The 18,958-nt window shown below is 44.8% G+C and overlaps 1 protein-coding gene and 1 pseudogene across 3 annotated transcripts in view; one reads left to right on the top strand and one right to left on the bottom strand.

Moving 5' to 3' along the window:
* The window catches only part of Myt1 (myelin transcription factor 1), a 59,966-nt gene extending 42,256 nt beyond the window's left edge, over positions 1-17,710 (top strand). For 2 of the 3 annotated variants that reach the window (XM_021186542.3, XM_085831339.1), the window contains exons 14-23: positions 37-191; positions 960-1,022; positions 1,150-1,218; positions 4,849-4,911; positions 5,324-5,407; positions 9,776-9,997; positions 11,699-11,790; positions 12,460-12,563; positions 15,167-15,310; positions 15,673-17,710. In XM_021186542.3, the coding sequence (XP_021042201.1) occupies positions 37-191; positions 960-1,022; positions 1,150-1,218; positions 4,849-4,911; positions 5,324-5,407; positions 9,776-9,997; positions 11,699-11,790; positions 12,460-12,563; positions 15,167-15,310; positions 15,673-15,813 (1,137 nt within the window). In that variant the 3' untranslated portion in view covers positions 15,814-17,710. The remainder of the gene's footprint in view (positions 1-36; positions 192-959; positions 1,023-1,149; positions 1,219-4,848; positions 4,912-5,323; positions 5,408-9,775; positions 9,998-11,698; positions 11,791-12,459; positions 12,564-15,166; positions 15,311-15,672) is intronic. The other variant, XM_029474729.2, reaches the window with a different exon arrangement.
* LOC110289420 (dnaJ homolog subfamily A member 1 pseudogene) lies at positions 6,140-8,279 on the bottom strand (annotated as a pseudogene).
* Positions 17,711-18,958: the final 1,248 nt, after the last annotated feature.

The following is an 18,958-nucleotide window of genomic DNA, read 5'->3' as shown; positions in this document are numbered from 1 at the left end:
GTTGTTAAAACATTCCCTGTTTTTTGTTTTCTTCAGTCAGAGCCAGCAGCACACTCCTTTGCTTCTTCTGAAGCAGATGATCAGGAGGTGTCAGAAGAGAACTTTGAGGAGCGGAAGTATCCAGGGGAAGTCACCCTAACCAACTTTAAGCTGAAGTTTCTTTCCAAGGACATAAAGAAGGAGCTTCTCACGTAAGTGACCCCTTGGCAGACGGGCTTCCCAGGGAAAGCAGACCTGGTCCCAGAACCCAGCAACTACCGAGATCCAGGTAGCTTACAGTGATGAGTTTCCTTTCAGCTTTGCACTGAGATGGATATGAACATGATCCAGCCCACAATCTAGAACAGATCAGGGCAAGATGGGTATTGTATCGTGGGCAGAGAGGTTCAGACAGCAGCTCTCAGCTCTGGGAGCTGCTGGACCTCAAGGTGGAACAGGCAAGTGTCTTTCATTAACCTCTACTGCTACATGTCCTCTATAAGACTTAGAAGGGCTATGCATAGCACCTTTTCCACTGTTGATCTAAACTCTCACCTGTACGCAGAGCTAATTTTATGGAGGGTAGAGGGATCCTCCTGTCCTTTTACTGTACACCGCTAGCTATTTTCTTTCTACCTGGGCACCAGGCCTTCCCAGGCTGGCTGGGTCTGTGTTCTCATTCTCAGAGAAAATTGGGCTGCTTTAGGAACTGGAGAAGGGAGGAGTACTCCATCTACATGTCCACAAGCACAAATGTCTACACATAGCATGCATATGCACACACAACACTCATGTGTCAGAGGCATCCTAACTTCAAATTCTTTTTCCTTCTTGAGTTAAGTTGTATAGGAGAAATTTCCAGTCCCAAAGGTGAGAGCTGTGATCTGAGGATGGCCACCTGCTTTTAATTGACTTGTTCTGGGGGAAGGCCTACAGGTGTGCATGGTTCTCTGTTCTGATGCTCTTTTTCCTTTGTCCAGCTGTCCCACCCCCGGCTGTGACGGCAGTGGCCATATCACCGGGAACTATGCCTCCCATCGCAGGTTCGTGCCCTGCTCCTCTGGTCTGGCTCCGGTGCTTTGTGTATGTGTGTGTAGGGGGGAAGGGTTCTTCCTCATCTCCTCTGCTCCCCTCTATGGCTCACCCCATATCCCATCTCTTCTCTTTCAGCCTCTCTGGTTGCCCTCTTGCTGACAAGAGCCTCAGAAACCTCATGGCTGCCCACTCTGCTGACCTCAAGTATGTTTGCGCTCACTGACTGCCTATCTCTTGGGCAGCTCTAGCTTTGCTCTCTCCTTTGTGAGGCTCCTATCAAGTCAGCCTTCTCTAAGATACCATCCCAGGCTGGCTCTGCCTTCCTGGGATGGGGAAGAGGAGCAGGGCTTGAAAGGGCTGATTCTGCTTGGCTGGGCTGTCCTTGCACCTGTGACTCCAGCTTTGAGCAATCTGAACCTCTGAGCACTGTCTGTCTCACTTGTTGGAGCAGAGTTCCTGTACTGCTCCAGCTCTTTCCCCAGCTACTCCCAAGGACTCTGACAGGGCTGCCGGGCCTGCTTTTCCTATTTCCACTCTAGATACTGAGAAAAGCTGGAACTTGGCTGTGACTTAGTGGCTATAGGCTACGGGGCTCTTGTCAAATGAACTGTCACTAATACCAGAGAATGTTCCTTGCTTCCCACCCCAACCCTGCCTGCCTTGGCTGTTCTGTTTCTCCCTTGTGCCCTCCCAGTCCTACGCAGTGCTTTTTGCCTTCTCTCTGCTGGATCTCTCCCTGCTTCTGTGCCTCTCTGCCTTAACACATGTGCAGACCAGGTTCTATGGGCACCCACAACTGTCAGTTTGCCTGACAGTCCTCAGAAGAGAGGAGCAAGCACCCAGAGGTTTCCAGGCATCTGTTCTCTTGGAGCTGGAGCTAGTGCCTCCATTGTTTCTGGCTTTCATTTTCTCTATTGATCTGTGACATTATAGCCTCCATGACCCCGAGCTGTGGTTACCTTATTCAGGTGACCAGAGCTGAGTAGAGACATTGGAAGAAGGAGATACTATCCTGTTGTTCAGTTCCTCACAACAGGGCCGGGGCCCTCCCTCTCACAGTCCTTTGTTATAGGGTCTGTGAACCCAGGCCAAGACTCCCTGGATCTGATTTAGGACTAGATAGGTGCTGTGTACTAGTGTCTTTTGGACAAGGAGCTAGAATGCTAATAGCAGAAGGGACTTGAGCTGATTTACACTAGGACAGAAATCCATGGTTTTCCAGTGTCCACTCTGTTCTTCTCTAATCAGCTCCATTCCTTCTGGTAGTGAATGTCAGTTGCATACCCTGTAGGCTCAAATTACTCATTCACTCACTAACACTGTAGTTTAGTCATGAAACTCAAAGTTGGAGAACTCAGTCCTGTAGCCTCAGGGAACTTCTCCCTCCCCCTCCCCCTACATGCCATCCCTCCAACCCCCCGCCCCCATGCCATCCCTCCACACTTCATTATCTTTGTTGTATTCTCTCCCTACCCTCATAGTCATTTTTATATCTGCTTCCTTTTTGAACTCAGGCCCTAGAGAACTCCCTATATCAGGATATAACTGTATATTCTGTGGCCCTGAAACTGACATTCAGGGCCAACAAGAGGAAGCTTGGCTGATCGATTGGAAGGTAGACCCTGGGAGGGTCTGCACCCCAAGCCTGTTTAAAAAAAAACTTTAACATAAAGCTTCTGTGGGAACAGTGGAGGAAAGCCTCCTTATATGGATATACGTCTCAGGCGTCTGTACTGACTCCTGAGCACTTCTTGTTCCAGAGCTTTTTCTGGGTCCATTGCCTTGTTGCTGTAGACTCCAGTGTGGTCTTGGGGGAAGGTGAATATGACCTCTTTTCTACATTTCCTGACACCCCAGTGCTCCTTGGATTCTTGTTTTGTCTGTGTAGATATCAGACTGTCCAAAGTAGTGCAAGTGAGCTCTTTTTGTGGTCTCCCTAAAAATGCTAAAATACAGACATGATCTGGCATGTTCCGTTTTTAAGCAAGTTTCAGGAGCGTTTACTCTCCTCCTGTGTGTGATAAGGGGCTGCCTAGAGCTGCTCAGTTCATCATGGTGTAAATGTACATACTACTCCATACAGTTGAGGCATGTCAGGCTGTCAAGAGGGTTGGCAGCTTTTCTGCACTACAGGAATGAGACACACAGAGAGATCTGAGGTACCACCAAGGCAGAATCATATTTAGGTATAAATTCTTCCTTCTTTTCCACTTAGAAGCAGATGATAGTCAGGATAGAGGCTCTAATTTTTGTGGCTGCTTCCATAAGGAGTATATCAAGGAAACTCAGTCCTCTTACTATATGGACACTATCCTCTTTAAGTGTAACTTTCAGGAAAGCCATCAAGTAATGGCTTTACAAGGAACACAGAACATTCTCCTGCATTCTAGGCACTGGCTTGTTCTCGGGAAGCCACAGACCCTCCCAAGACTCACAGGTGCTGTTGAGTATATCTGCACCTCACCCCTGGTGCAACTCATGGCTCAGAGGCCTAGGTTGCTGTGTGGCTGCTGAGTGACCACCGCTTTCTGTACTAAACCTCTGCTGGATGCTTCCTTGACATGAAGACAAGGAGTAGAATTCCTGAGTCTCAGACTGAGCTTCTTTCTACTGAAAGCATGGAGGAATTATTCTCAGTTCCCTGTACTTGGACTTCTGGACAGTAGGGCTACCATGGTGGTAACATAGCCCTACTACTGTAGTGTACACCCACTACATGGTCTCATGAAGACTAGAGAAAGATTTGGTGGGTCAACGGCTTGAGAGCCAAAGAAGTATCCAGTATCTTACACTGTGAGGGACCTGAGGAGTCTGGGAAGATACCCTCAAAGTTTGGGGGGCAGGGAGAGACACGCAGAAATAAAGTCAGAAGAAATGATGCCAGCTATGCCATCCTCTGGGATGCCAGACTTCTAGCTTCTGTCCTTCATATAAGAAGTACTATATTTCAAAGGTCAGATACTGCTTGTATAGATGAAGTCAGAGGCTTCCTAGGGACTGGGTGCCATGGAGCAGCACTTTGGATAACCAATACCAAATGCTCACTGATTCCCATAGGATGACACTGTAATTACTGGCAAGATGCAAAGCAGCAGATCTGATGAGATGGGTCTACCTCCAAGTCAGCCTCATCAATCAACGCCTGCATGATTTTCCATTTGGGAGAAAATAACTCAAGAAAAGTCCATGTTCATAATATTATAGTATACTTTCTACCACTGTGTGGGATATATTCCCGAGACAGTTTTGGATGTATAAACCTTGATTTTTTTTCTTTATTTTGTGTTTCTTATTTTATCTTTTCTGGGTCCATGTGCCCATAAAAGCCACTGGCTAAGTTCTATACTCACCAAGCAGGGATCAGGCTGCAGGGGCTGCATAGCAGGTACTCATGGGCACATCTCTGAGTTCTCATGATTGAACATAAGGCTTAAATATGTTCTAGATAATCATATAAGACTGCAACTTAATAAAAGGCTAAGCCAGAAACACACACTCTCCTTTGGATGCAGTGAACACAGTGGGCTGAATCCAGTCCTCTATTTTTTTTGTCCCATGTAAAGCTAGGCTCATTCACCTACTCTTTTATTGGCTTTCTGGGTTTCCCTGGAAGGGCAGGGGTTCAGTCCTGAGTCCCTGATATAATCCTATTAAATACCTGTTGCTGGCAATGACAGACTAAAGTAGTGATGCTCCTTTGTAAAGAGGCGCTTAAAGGGGGGTGGGATGTTTGAGGGACCTAGAGCTTAAGATTTTGATGGACTCAGTTGAGAGCTGAGCCCAAAGGGGCATATGTCTTTATCAGCTCTTGTTTCATACTATGTTCCTCTGCAGGTGCCCCACACCTGGCTGTGATGGCTCTGGCCACATAACAGGGAACTATGCTTCACACCGGAGGTAAGTGGGGATAAGGATAGTGGTGAAAGTTCTGACTTAGACAAAGTTCTAATGCTCTGAATAAGGTATTAAAGTTACCAACACCTAGAGCCCATTTATATCTCTTTTGAATTGTTGGTGCTTCCAGCATGCTCAGTTATCCCTTTGCAGTAAATCAAAAGACAAAGTGTCAGCTTAGAGGCTCCTGAAGAGGTTTCCCACTTTTGATTGTTCTGTTGCCCTGCTTGATTGTAAGAATCAAGTCTATTCCACACGAAAACATACCTAATGAGTCACCTGACTGATTGATCCTTTCTTCCCTCCTTCCCACCCCCACAGGGGGCCACAGAACTTGAGGGAGTAGCGTGAGGCAGACAGTGAGGGAGCTGCTGTTCTGGGACTGAGGTGGCATGTTTTCCTCTTTCAAAACCAGTTTGTCAGGCTGCCCACGTGCCAAGAAGAGTGGACTCAAGGTGGCGCCTACCAAGGATGACAAGGAGGACCCCGAGTTGATGAAGTATGTTGGGTCATGATGGCTCCTTCATTATTTTGAAAAGTTGAGATTTTTTTTTAATGTTTTAACTAAACAACAAAAACTGAAACAAATCCTTTTGAATACAAATCTGGAACCCCAGAAGTTGAGAGGTTGGAAGCAGGAGGATCGTTGAGTTTAACCTGCATGAGCTACATATTGAGAGCCTGTCTCAAAACCAAAACAAAATGAAACAACTTACTTTAGGCTTTTCCTCACACCTGGCCACTAAAGTGATTGATGACAATCTTCATTTTTACAGAAATACTGGAACTTGACACATTGATTCCTGGATATTGATCCCAGAGTGTATTCTCTGGGTTCAAGTTAGAGGTGCTTTGGGAAGCTAAGTATCCTACTGCTCCAAAGTGGTTCTGGGGTCCCCATGGGTCTTTTGTCTGACAAGAGGGTTCAGGTATAAAGTTTTAGAGGGCAGTTCATTAGGATGATAATGAATCTTTGAATATTACCTGTCTGACCATCAGCACATCTGTCTAGAACTAATGAAGGAGGGGAGTCTGGGGACTAAAAAGGATATCCTTGGTCTTTATTTTCTCTCTCTTATAAGTTTCTTTTTTTCTAATTACCAGTTAGATACAGAGTAAAAATTCTCTAGCTTAAAAATGAAGGGTCATTCAGTGAAGTAAGAACACATAGCTAGCATTTTGGTCTTAACTTGGTCATGTACACAACTGAATCAATTCCAAAGTATGGCCTATTAGATGCTAGGGTAATTTTTTAAAAAGTAGTTTTTACAACCTGGCATGGTAGGACATACCTTTAATCCCAGCACTCTAGAAGCAGAGACAGGCAAATCTTTGTGATTTCAAGGACAGCCTGGCCTGGTCTACATAGTAGATTTTAGGAGAGCAAGGGCTACATGGAGAGACTTATATAACTTCATCTTGACACTGAAATCAGCATACATTTGTGTTTACTCTTCACCTAACTTTTAAAACACTACATAGTTGGCTATTTATAAAAACAACAGTAGCCAGTAGCTTATCAAGCTTATATACGTCTCTATTATAATGGCACCGTCTTCCCTGACTTAGATAAAAACCCACCAATTTTACCTGATGCATTTGATCAATTTCTTCCATTTGCTTCCTCTCAGGAAGGGATTTTTCTGCAAAGAGAGTTTATCAAGGGAGAGAAGGATATTTTCTGGAACTTGAAGATTAGTCATCCCTTTTCTTATGGTTGACAATAAATTGGCATGTCTTCATCTAGAACATATTTGATATCACTATACTTGGTAATTTGACCAGGATGAGAGGTGATAAATATAATTTGGTTGTTAGGAGTAGATACTGACTTTTGGAAGGCATACAGTGTTTCAAGCAGCTGTATGTTCATATACATGAAAAAAATCATATTGAGTAAAAACAATGTGGACTTTCTGACCTAAGACGATGATGACACCTCTCGCCTGTGTCCTGGTTCTTAGTTTCCTTCACAATGGAATGTTATTTTCTGACCATCTTTCCTGCCTTCATCAATATAATCTCTAAAATAGTCTCTCAAGCCACCTTCTTCTCATTGTCCCAGTCTTATTTTTCTCACCATTGTATAAATCCAATAAAGTTACTGAGAGTCAACGAGTAACATTTGTTACTCTCCTTTCTCTCTGTATCTTTTCCCTTCTTTCTTAAAACACATTGAAGATGTCTATTTTTTCTGCTAAGTGAATATTTGGGTGTTGTTGGCCCAGTTCAGGTGAACTAAAATTACCATCTGCTTTACCATCTTTGATTGCTTCTTCTATTCATTTTTTTAAAAAATATAAGTCTCCTAGTTAGGAACCAAAGACAGCTTTTTAAGCTTGGAGATTTTGTTACTTCTCACTGTTAGGAATCAGGGTGCTACTTCAAGGCTAGTTTCTTCTAATCCCTTTTCATTTTTTTCTTGGGGAAATTGGGTTTGACCACCAAAATATCATAGTAAGAGTCTTTTTTTTTTATCACTTGCTATTGTCAGTGCATGGGCTAGAACTTTGGGAGGTGGGGGGACAGAAAAGAGCTCAAAGCAATGCATCATTGTCTCACCAGAAGTTCTAGAAAGTTGCCACATCTTATGTGGATCTTAAGTGACACATGTCTCTGAAGCAAAAATACAGTTGACTATTTCCATTCTCCTGGGGTAAAGTGGGGGTAGGGTGGGTGATATTTCCTCTGGGGGCTTATGGGCAAACCTTGACCTTATGTGGTGAAGTCAGTAGGTACTTGTACTGCTGTAAGATAGAGAGCTAGTTTCCTGCAGCACTCACTCTTTTGCAGGTATGCCCTGTCACAGGCTCAAATAGGAATTACCCACTGACCAATTAGTAAAATGGACAGAAGGTTCCCCACCAGGCAAACAGAACAGGTGTCTTTGTTTTTGTTGGTTATCAGGATTTAGGCTGCTTGTTGGGGCTGGGCCCAGTGGGCTTTCAAGAAGCAGGCCTTCCCTGACTGTGTTGTTTACTGGGCCAATAACACCCAGTCACTCACTTAGGCAAAAAACAACTTGGCCTGGGATTACACTTCTCCCAGTTTGTTCCAGCTGTAGTCAAAATTGAGTTAGCCACACAATAAAGGCCTAACCAGCCTCACATCATTCAGAGGGGGTTGCCACCACCAACCGTTTAGTCTAATGGGTATACCAAGTCCTATGGAAGGGTGGGGTTTTGTTAGCACATGTGAGTTGTAGTTTTGCAAGGATTGTGCTAGAATTCTCATTCTTAATATTTCATATAAGAATTGTTTGAAACTAAGTCATGTCAACACTTTGAGGTCATAGAAGTCAACAGAGCTTCCAGTGTAGAGGTCAGGTGTTGATACTTTCCCTGCTCTATTGAACTCTCCTGGAGGTCCATGTTGTACAAGCCACTCCGGATCTGAGAGCTACTCCTTTGTTCTCTACTGTCCTGGACCCATGTCTCATATCACTGCATACATGGCTTCTATGCCCCACTGTTCATTCTGGAAAAGACAAACTTATCCAAGGAGCATGGAAGCCTGTTGGCTCATGCCATATTCATGTCTCAACATAATGTCAAGCATGATTTTGAAGATTTGACACCATTGTTAGGAGAAAAAAAAATCACTCCTGAATACTGCTTATATATGAGATTCCTCTTTGCAAGGAGGTTAGATAACCCTCTTCAAGTAGTTAGAAGAATTCAGCTGTCTGAAGTGACTAAAGAGCCTGTATCAGCTGGTCTTTTGAGTTTGTGATACTGGAGACTCAGTAGGGGTCTCATCTCAACATTCAGGTTAGCTATCTTTGGCCTAGGTATTCCATACCTCACAGATTTGAGAAGCTAGACATTGAATGTGAATTATCCAAAGCCTCTGTGAGGTGTTCTTGTTATGGGCTTCAGACTGAGATTACCTTGTGTTGACCTTGTAGACATTCTATGTTGTCTGAGGCCTATGTAGGCTGGAGGAGCAAGAAGGGGAGAAGAGGAGAAAAATGGGGTTGTTCAGATAGAAGAAGAAGCAGGGCCTTAGCAAAGGCAGTTAGGAGACCATCTCTAAGGGTTTCCTGGAGTTGAGATGGGGTACTAACTTGCTGCTGCCACCTTGCTACTCTCCAACTGGGCATTATGCCCTGTGCCCTAGGAGCAGTAGACAGCAAGAGATTACCTGACAGTAGGAGACTGATTCTGGCCCTCTGTCTGAAGATGTCCTGTCCTGACTTCTTTGCAGCCACAGAGAATTCTGTAAAATATGGCAGCAATATCCTTGGATCCTATGTATTTGCCTGGTTCTTAGCATATAGTGGACATATGACAAATGGTAGCTTGATTGAGTTGCATTTGTTGGAAAGGGCTGGAAGTTTTTAGATTGAAGCTTTTAGGTAGATTCTTGGAGACCCTGCTCTCCTTATCTCATTGGTCCTAGCCAATCCTTCATACACCATGCCTAGGACATTTGTCATCTGCATCTATATTATCACCATAGTATTTCTATCTCTGTATTCAAGTACCTGGAACAAAGGAATGGCTCCTGGACAGTCTCCAGCAGGGTGATTATGGGTAGTCAAAGTCTACCTGTCTGAGTACTGTGTTCTCCAAATACCCATGGGCACCATGCCATGGTAGGTCACAGCTCTGAAGCTGTATGTTAACAGGCTTAGGGTGCCCTCACCATTCTCCTGATTTGCAGCCCCTGCTAGGCAAAAGCCAAGGGCAAAAAGGGAGAGGGATAACATCCCCATCTGGAAAGCCAGCGATGGGATTCAGCTGACTTCGTGCCTCACTCAAAAGTATAAAGTACATGATGCTGGATATCTAGAGCCTGGCTGTGCAGGATTCCCAGATCCTTTTACCGAGGGCCCCTGTGGTCACCTCAGTCTTTCTGTGTCTAGGTGCCCAGTTCCAGGCTGTGTGGGGCTCGGCCACATCAGCGGCAAATATGCCTCTCACAGGAGTGCTTCTGGCTGCCCACTGGCTGCTCGGAGGCAGAAAGAGGGAGCTCTCAATGGTTCATCTTTCTCGTGGAAGTCGCTGAAGAATGAGGGCCCTACTTGCCCCACCCCAGGTTGCGACGGCTCTGGCCATGCCAACGGCAGTTTCCTCACCCACCGAAGGTACCTGACACACATGTCAACAACAATCAGGGGCCTTTGGTCTGGAACATTACTCCTGTTGGTGGGAGCATGCTGGTACTTAGTGGGAACAGCAGTTCTGCAAGGGAAAGCAAGACCCCAGTAGGTAGCTAAATAAGAGAAATTATGGAGACTGTTGGTACAAGATAGTGTTTGCTTTGTTTTCAGCATGTGTTTGTTCCCGTAAGTGTCCTCTGTACCCTGGTGTTTATTGTCCCCATGAGCATTGTTAGGCTAAATACAGAGGCCGTGCATGAACAGACTCCGTCTTTACTCATTTGATTTCTCAGGAAGTTTGTTTCCTATACCTTGTTCCCTACCTCTTACATTGGGCCCGTGTTTTGAAATTTGGGCAAAGGCCCTTGCTTGCTTTGCAAGGGACCTGGTAACTAGACCTCTTCTTGTCTAGGCAGTGCTCATTCTATCACCTGCCCACAGTGCCTGCCACGGGGCTGAGTTGACTTTGCTTCACCAGGTCCCTTTCCATTTTGTTCTAAGAAGCCATTGATCTTGTCTAGTAACTTTTGTTTGGAGTGAAAATCAATTCCTAGTTCCTTCTTTCTTCCTTTCCTTTCTTCTTTCTTCTCACCCTTATTTCTTCTTCCACCTACAAAGTTAATGCATCCATTAAACAAAAACATTTACAGAGAGAAAACCTAGCATCCAGGAGTAGAGACAGAGCAGAGAACAAAAGAACAACCTGCCATTGCCATTTTGAGTGTGTGTTGAGCAGGGTGGGTAGGAACATATAGTTTAAATAAGTTAAGAATCACTGAATCTGGTGAATAGTGATCAGGGATTGGGGAAAACAGCAGAGCTGTAGGCAAAATGTACTCTGGAGAAAAAGCCAGAAGCTTACTCAGAGATGTATGGAGGACAAGTTCTCATATAGCTGGAGCTGGGGAGGGCCTGGCATACCTACTAAATGGGGTAACAAAGGAAAGGAGACAGAACTTTGTATCTAGCCAGTTGCCTCAGAGAGTGAGGGGCCTAGTTAGGAGCACAGAAAAAATGTGGTCTCATTTGGGCAGCTGGGATCACTGCAGGATACAGACCATAAAGGAAATGCCAAGAAGACCACAGAAGAGACCGCCAGAGCTTCGGCCAAGTGGGCGGGGCAGTTGAACACTGTGCTTCCGCAGTACATTTCACTCACCACCTTGAGTTATGATGTGGATGAAATCACACAATCATGAAGTAGTGTGTGATAATCCACATGTTTTTATATGTTTTCTTTTTCTGCTTGAATAGCTATATTAAAGGAATCACCTGTGAATGCTGGTACATCCATATCCTGAAGGATCTCTCAGGTGGGGTTAGCTCTGAGGACCCCCTCGCAGAGTTCAGTGCTCCAGAATGCCAGCAGGTGGGGCGTGCAAGCCTCAGTCCCTGCCCAGAGGAATAACACTTTGAGGCATCAGTGCTCTGGTTCTTTAGGACCTGTGGGCAGTCATGACTGCCTAATAGGGAAGGCTCTGAGAGGGCACCTGCCTGGGCCCCTTTCATATAGTGCAGCCTTGCTCACCAGGCAGGAAAGCTGAGGTGAAGCAATGTCACCATAGGGAAGCATGCAGGGTCATCTGGGTGAGATGGAATAGAATGGTGTAGTCCTGATGTGAGATCCTGGACCTGCCTATGCACTATGTCCTGAACTGGTCAGTGATGTATAACTTCTGCTTCTAGTTTGTCTGGCTGTCCCAGAGCAACCTTTGCTGGAAAGAAAGGAAAACTCTCAGGGGATGAGATTCTCAGCCCAAAATTCAAGACAAGTGATGGTGAGGATGCTCTTTTGGGATATCCCTTCTTATTGTCCTCTCTGTACTGTGGGAAGGGGTTGGGGGAAGCTGAGCTCCCTTGAAAATTATCCATGGTGGTTCTTGCCTTGAGCTACTGTCCTACTAACATTAGCCCCAAAGTTCTCCATATTCGAAATGGGACCACTGACTCTGACTTTGTGTTTGGTGACTATGTAGATCAGAGTCTGATGTTGAAGGCACCAAAAGCCATGCCCATGGGTTTGTGGACAGTGTGATCACTCCCATCTAGGAAAGGAGATTCTCTTTGAACACATCTCCCTTTGGTTGTAACAGTTAATATCTCTGAAGAGACCTGTACTTCCTGCCAAGGTCAAGGCAAGAGGAAAATAATACTGTTCTCAGTTTCCAGGATTTACCAATATCCATGCCCAAGAGAGGAGCTTAGGACTTGGCAAGAGGTTCACCTCTAAACAAAAATCTCCCTTTCTGTCTCCAAAGCAGTTGGACAGAACCACAGTTGCTTTCTTTCTTTCTTTCTTTCTTTCTTTCTTTCTTTCTTTCTGTCTGTCTGTCTGTCTGTCTGTCTTCCTGTCTTCCTTCCTCCCTCCCTCCCTCCCTTCCTTCCTTCCTTCCTTCCTTCCTTCCTTCCTTATTTTCTTACTTTCTTCCTTTTTTATTTTCTGGTAGTGCTGGAGAATGATGAGGAGATCAAGCAGCTAAATCAGGAGATACGAGACTTAAATGAGTCCAATTCGGAAATGGAGGCTGCCATGGTGCAGCTGCAGTCTCAGGTGGGTGACACTACTCTACTTGACTCTTTCCTGCCAGCCAGCCTGTGGATTGCTGATTCCATCAGTATCACTGGTGCTGAACTAATAGAAGCAAAGCACACAGCACATAGCACCCAGTACCCTGGTTAGCTGCTCACTCACTGCATTGCCTGGGAGTTTTCTCTGCCCCTGGTCTAGCTAGTGTTAGTCATCGTCTTAGATAGCTCCATTGGTAAGACCAGTTTGCTAGTGTTCTGGTTCTGCTAGTACTGGTTGTCCAATTCATGTTTCCAGTCTCATTAGCAATGGAAACTCATCTGCTCTATTCCTGCCTGAACCAGCACAGCTACACACAAGTATCAGGACTTGCCCATCCTCCTCTAAAGATTTTGCTTATCTCAATAGAATGTGGGTTAGAACAGAACTTTTCCACTATCTTGTTCAGGACTTTCTCTTGGAGGAAAACCTTCAGTGTTAAATGCTGGTAAGTAGGGTTGTTGCTCGGCAACAGGGCTACTGCCCTACCTTCTGACTGCTCAGTGTATCTAGAAAAGAGCTGGTGTTATGTGAGTGTCCCCTAATGGTTTGGACAGACCAAAAGGATAGAAAATGTACACAGAATCAATCAAGGGTAAAGAGGTCAAATAGGAAAACAGTCCCTTCCTGTAGGCAGCAGCCCCAGCAGGTTTCATTCCACATGTCTTGATAATCTAGCTTCTTTGTGGGCTAATGCCATTTCAAGAGCTTGTGTATATGTAGCACCAGTCATAGAGTCAGGAAGAGTTTGTACCATGAGTTCTATACATGTTGATGTGTTGTTGTCTTCCAGGACCACTGGAAGTGACAACAGAAGGCACAGAGTCTTTTAGCTGGGATCATCACTGTTCTTTACCTGTGTCTCTAAATGAGACACTGTACAGTATAGGTCCTCTCTCAGAGTCCCCAGAGCCTTCATCCTTGTGGTAGCATCTCTTATTTCTCTATTTGCCAGATGTCATATTTTAAAGACAGTTTTGTTTGTTTGTTTGTTTTGTTGTTGTTGTTGTTGTTGTTGTTTTTGAGACATGGTTTCTCTGTATAGCCCTGGCTGTCCTGGAACTCACTTTGTGGACCAGGCTGGCCTCGAACTCAGAAATCCACCTGCCTCTGCCTCCCAAGTGCTGGGATTAAAGGCATGCGCCACCACCGCCTGGCTAAGACAGTTATTTTTGTTAGAGATTTCATTTTTGCTTTTTAATTACATACATACAAACATGTGTGTGTGTGTACATGTTTGCATTGCTCATGAATGCTAGAAGAGAGCTTTGAATCCCTTGGAGCTGATATTACAAGAGATTGTGAACTGCCTGATATGGGTGCTGGGAACTGAACCTGGATTCTCTCTAAGAGCAGTACATGCTCTTAACTTCTGAGTTCTCTCTCTCTCTCTCTCTCTCTCCCCCTCTCCCCCTCCCTCTCTCTCTCCCTCCCCACCCCTCTCCACCCCTCCCCTCCCTCCTCTCTCTGAGTGTGTGTGTGTGTGTGTATGTGTGTGTGTGTGTATGTGTGTGCCTATGGAGGCTAGAGATGTCAGATATCACTGGAGCCAGTTACAGGCAGTAGTGAGTCCCCTAATATAGGCTCTGGGACTCAGACTTGGGTCCCCTGAAAGAGCAATAGTATTTTTTAACTACATAGCCATCCCTTTAACTTCAAAAGTCAGTTTTTACAAAGCTTAGTATGGTGGTACTCAGCCACTCAGGAGGCTGAGGCAGGAAGAGTGTGTGAGCTCATAGGTTTAAGAGTAGTCTAGTCAGTAGAAAGAGATGACTCTATCTTTAAACCACAAAACAAAGATTATCTGTAAAAACCTGATTGCTTTCCTTTGCCAGTCCTAGCCATCACTCTGAGGGCATTCCATGCTTGCTGTAGAAAGGCCAAAGAAGAAGGAATGCAGGTCTCTAGAACTACTTTAGTCACCACAGAGCACTCAGCCTCACCTGGGAGCTCACTGTCCTTGTTTCATGTCACACATTGTCTTCTCATGCGTTCAGTCTTTCACTCCTTGGAAACAAATAGTTAAGGTAGGGACTGACCTTTAACACCAGAAATCCCAGAAACAACACAATCCTATGTTGGTTCATTGTCAGTGTAGAAGATGGAGAAATTTGTCTGTATTTGGTCTGGAGGTGTGTCTGGAGTCTAGGCAGTCAGCTTGCTGGTCTTTTGTGGGAAGGAAGGGGCAACCTAATACCCACAAATTGCATGAGATTCTTCCCATTCTACACTATTCTACAAAAAGGAACAGGAGGCCTGGCAATATCAGAGCACAACTAGAGTGGGCAGAGATTGAGCCCAGGGTGTAATTTCTCTCTACCCCTAGGAGGGACAAGGCAGAGAAAGCCACATGTACCCTTAAGTGCTTGGCATACCAGCTCCTACTTCCTTTGGGCAGAGGCTCTCCAATCAGGGACCAGAGCTCTACCATCTCTTTCCTTGGATGGGCTACCCCATGGGGGAACAGAACCAAGTCTCCTTCCCACTAATGAGCTTTGTCTTTTCCTAGAACACAGTGAGGTATGGCCAGTACTTTCATACTAAGCCAGGGCCAAGGGAAGGCAGCATTTTCTATGTCTCTGCCACAGATCTCGTCCATGGAGAAGAACCTGAAGAACATCGAGGAGGAGAACAAGCTCATTGAGGAGCAGAATGAGGCCCTGTTTCTGGAATTGTCTGGGCTTAGCCAAGCCCTCATCCAAAGTCTTGCCAATATTCGCCTTCCACACATGGTAGGCAGCAAATCACCTCTGGGTATTACTGCTGAACTAGCAGCTGCTCTAGGAACGGTTCCAGGGTTGGAACAGTGGGTGTACCCCACTGCTTTGTTAATGAGTCCTTAGGGAAGGATCCTGTGAGAAGGGTTCAGTGTTCTCAGTGGTCTGTGGGGCTAGCTGTTGGCTACTGATCTAGTCCTGAGTAGCTCATGAATTGTGGCTAATAGGGTTTCAGTGAGTCTTGTTGCTATGACTTTTAGTTTTACCAGGGGTGACTGCTACTATTGTCCTGTTGCCTGGGGTTAAGGCTTTCTCACTAGTTTCTACTACATGGGGTCCAGTGTAGTAGGGCCTGCTAACCTGGTTCTATTCTCTAGGAACCAATATGTGAACAGAATTTTGACGCCTATGTGAACACCCTCACTGACATGTACTCCAATCAGGACTGCTACCAGAATCCGGAGAACAAAGGCCTTCTGGAAACGATCAAGCAAGCTGTGAGGGGCATTCAGGTCTAGGCTGCACTGCACACAGGAGTCTGCTCTGCTCCTCACAGCAAGGACCCTGACTTCTAGCCACTTCTAATTGGAAGCCTGGGTGCAGCCTTGTGCAGCTTACCCAAAGGGGAGCCTGGGAATCAGTGTCTCCTATGATGTCCTCATTAGGCCCAGGCATGAAGACCTCTCTGTGTGAGTGCCTGGGGACACTGAAGTATTGCAAAGTGACTTATTTTTGTTTTTGTTTTTGTTTTTTGTTTTTTTAAAAGAAGTCTGAAGAGCAGCTCAAAGTCTCCGGTGGAAGCTCATGGACAAGGTTCTCACTCAGGGAAGTTTTGGAGTTTGCAGCCACAGTATTCCATTGTTTGTCAAGGTTGGGAGGGTGGCCATGGCCCTGCTGGGTGCTAGTCTCAGCAGGAGGGCATGCCTAGGTTTCTGACTATGCTCACTGAGGCCCACGTGACAAGTATGTTTTGTGTTTTCATTTAATTCAACTTTGTGTTAAAGGTGCACAATACTCTGCTTCAGAGGTGAATCTAGGAACAGGCTTCCCAGATGGCAGTCTACACAGTTGATGAGCATCATAGAAAGTCAGCTGGAGTTTTTTTTTTCTGTTTTCAGTTGGAGGCCCTGAAAAATCGGCCACTTACTTGGGCAGCAGATGCCTTTAAGCTGTGCAGACCTGCTTTCTCCTGGCTCCAGTCTTTAACCCCTGGCTTGGGCTCTAAGTCCAAGATCACTGGGCCAAACCTCTGGTTTCCGTACCTCCATCCAGGTGCTGGACCCATCATTGTATCTTTTCCTGCATAGGTTTGCTCCTTGTATCCAAGGTGACTGCAGTGGGGACAGGAGACCAGTGGTAAATTGTTACAGGGAGACCACCAAGATTTCACTTCTTTATAGGTTCATTTAAGATGTGAAGAGGATAAATTTTAATTTAATGTGTTAAAAACACAATGTTCTTACTGTGTAAATAGAGTCCAAGTCAATTGTGACTGCAATTCCAAATTAGTATTTAAAAGTAGAGAAATTGCACTTCCTGGAAGACACTGAAAGTAGTTAGTTTATTCTGTAAATTATTTAATTTTGTCATAAGTATTTATATTCTTACCCTCTTATGTTAATGTTTGCTATTTATTATTTTTATTTATTTATTTTATACTATTTCAACTAGATGACACACTAGGGCACCATAAGAGTTAAATAAGTTAAATTGAAACAAAAACATTTATTTGACTATAAGATAGGCCACAAAGAATCTTGATATAACTTCTAGTTATAATTTTGATGCAACCAAGTTATTTTTTATATATTTTGTTATTTATTCTTTTAATAATGGAATTTTTTAAAAAAAGTATTTTGTAACTGAAGAATTTTGATAATTTGGGTTTTTCTCCCCATTGGTCCACCAGAGAGAAAGGTGTTTGGTTTTCTTTTTCCCTTTGGGTTCCTTTTGTCAGGCCAATAACAGCAAATGGAATTCTGTATTTATTATTATTTAAGTGTAGTGCAGATGTGTGTGCTCTGGTGTTTCTTGTGTTGCATTTGTGGAGGTTCTCATGGATGATTCATGTTGCTGTGAGGGAGTTCTGGCCATGGTCAGTTCTAGGCAATGGACTCGCTGGCCAAGCTGCCCAGGATCTTGATACCCCAATACTGTGACCCTCCTTCCTCAGGAAACACGTTGGACTCACAGTACCTCGTGGTGTGTTTGGAGGGTGATTTCTAATAAAAGTCTCACTGTGCATAGGTGCTATGGTCTGTGAGGAGGCTGCTACTCTGATCCTTATGTTTCTGGGAGTGCTATGAGGGTGGTCATGGTAAGAGGGCCTTTCTATTTAAGTCTTTCTCTGGTACCAGTGTGGCTCAGCCACCACTTCTGTTGGACCTGCCTTCCCTCAAGTGTGGTTCTCCAAGATCTAATTCACTGCACCCCACCTTTTCCCATGAGCCAGCCATATCCACATCATGTGCCCCCCACCACCACCCCCCACCCCCCCGCCTCCAAGTTTTCTCTTAGAGTCAGGAAGAAACAGTTGTCCAGCTTGGGTTGCTAGATTAGAGGTATGCAGTATACCTGTGCTTCTATACCATTGGTTTTTTTTTTTTTTCATACCATCTTTCTTATCTATAAATAAATAAGAATTCAGATATTCTGGTACAAGGCAGAACTGAGTACTGAGTTAGGGGTGAGGAAGAGAGAGCTCTCTGATGACCTCACAGTTATTAGATCTGGCTATGTCTGTAGGCAGTCTACTCTTGAACTTCCCGTATGTAAGGCAACGGATTCCTTTTATTTGTTTTAGCTCATGTACTTTGGCTTTTTTTTTTTTTTCCTTTCAGAAGTACCTTTCTACTGTTACACTTTCATGACAGGTGGATTTCTAGTTTTCCCAAGTTCAGATTTTCATCACATTCAACTTGACTTCTTTAGGAATGTTGCCGGGAAACAGATGTGGAGTTCTTCTTATATATAGACAGAAGCCATTTTACCTGAGAAATTCTTAAGAGACTCTGGGGCTTTGTTTCCAGTTTCTGTTCTACACAGACAAGACCATAAGGGCTAGGGTCATACATGAGAGAGCCATGTAGAATTTGAGAAAGAGTCCCTGGAGATTTCCTTTAACAAGGTTACACCATAGATAGTAGTTAGTAGTCTGGGGTTGCAACTGTTAACATTGGCATAGTTGCTATGACAAGAGCCAGGGTATGGACAAGCAGAGGGTCTCTGTTACAAACTGAGCTCATCCTAGGTCCTAAGAACCGGGTATGTGATGGTCCTTGATGGAGAAAAAAAGGAGAGGGTGTTTCCAGGGCCCCAATATGGCTGCCTACAGAGGTAAGTCTAGGACTGTAGAAGAATAAGATGCAATGGTGGAGAGGCCCACATCTGCTCTCAGGTGAGAGCAGCAGCCTTATGTTTGGTTCATTAGCCCTATTCTGTCACTGCCCACTGTCTTCTTCCTTTTGGTTTCGAAGGGTCTAGCCTGTCATATACCCTTTAAATACTGCATGTCAGGGGAACTGTCGATCCCAGTCTCCAACCTAGGGCCTCTTCATAATCATACAGAGCATGAATAAATGGCCCAGGAAACACAAAGAGCTTAATTTATCAAAGGACTTCCAAATAATTCCAAAAAGCTACAATACCAAAGCTCACCAAAGT

This window comes from Mus caroli, unplaced genomic scaffold (assembly GCF_978045245.1).
Source record: "Mus caroli unplaced genomic scaffold, Mus_caroli_1 scaffold_2, whole genome shotgun sequence".
NCBI lineage: Eukaryota > Metazoa > Chordata > Mammalia > Rodentia > Muridae > Mus > Mus caroli.
The sequence above is the reverse complement of the archived record's forward strand: the minus strand, read 5'-3'. Positions and strand labels throughout refer to the sequence as shown.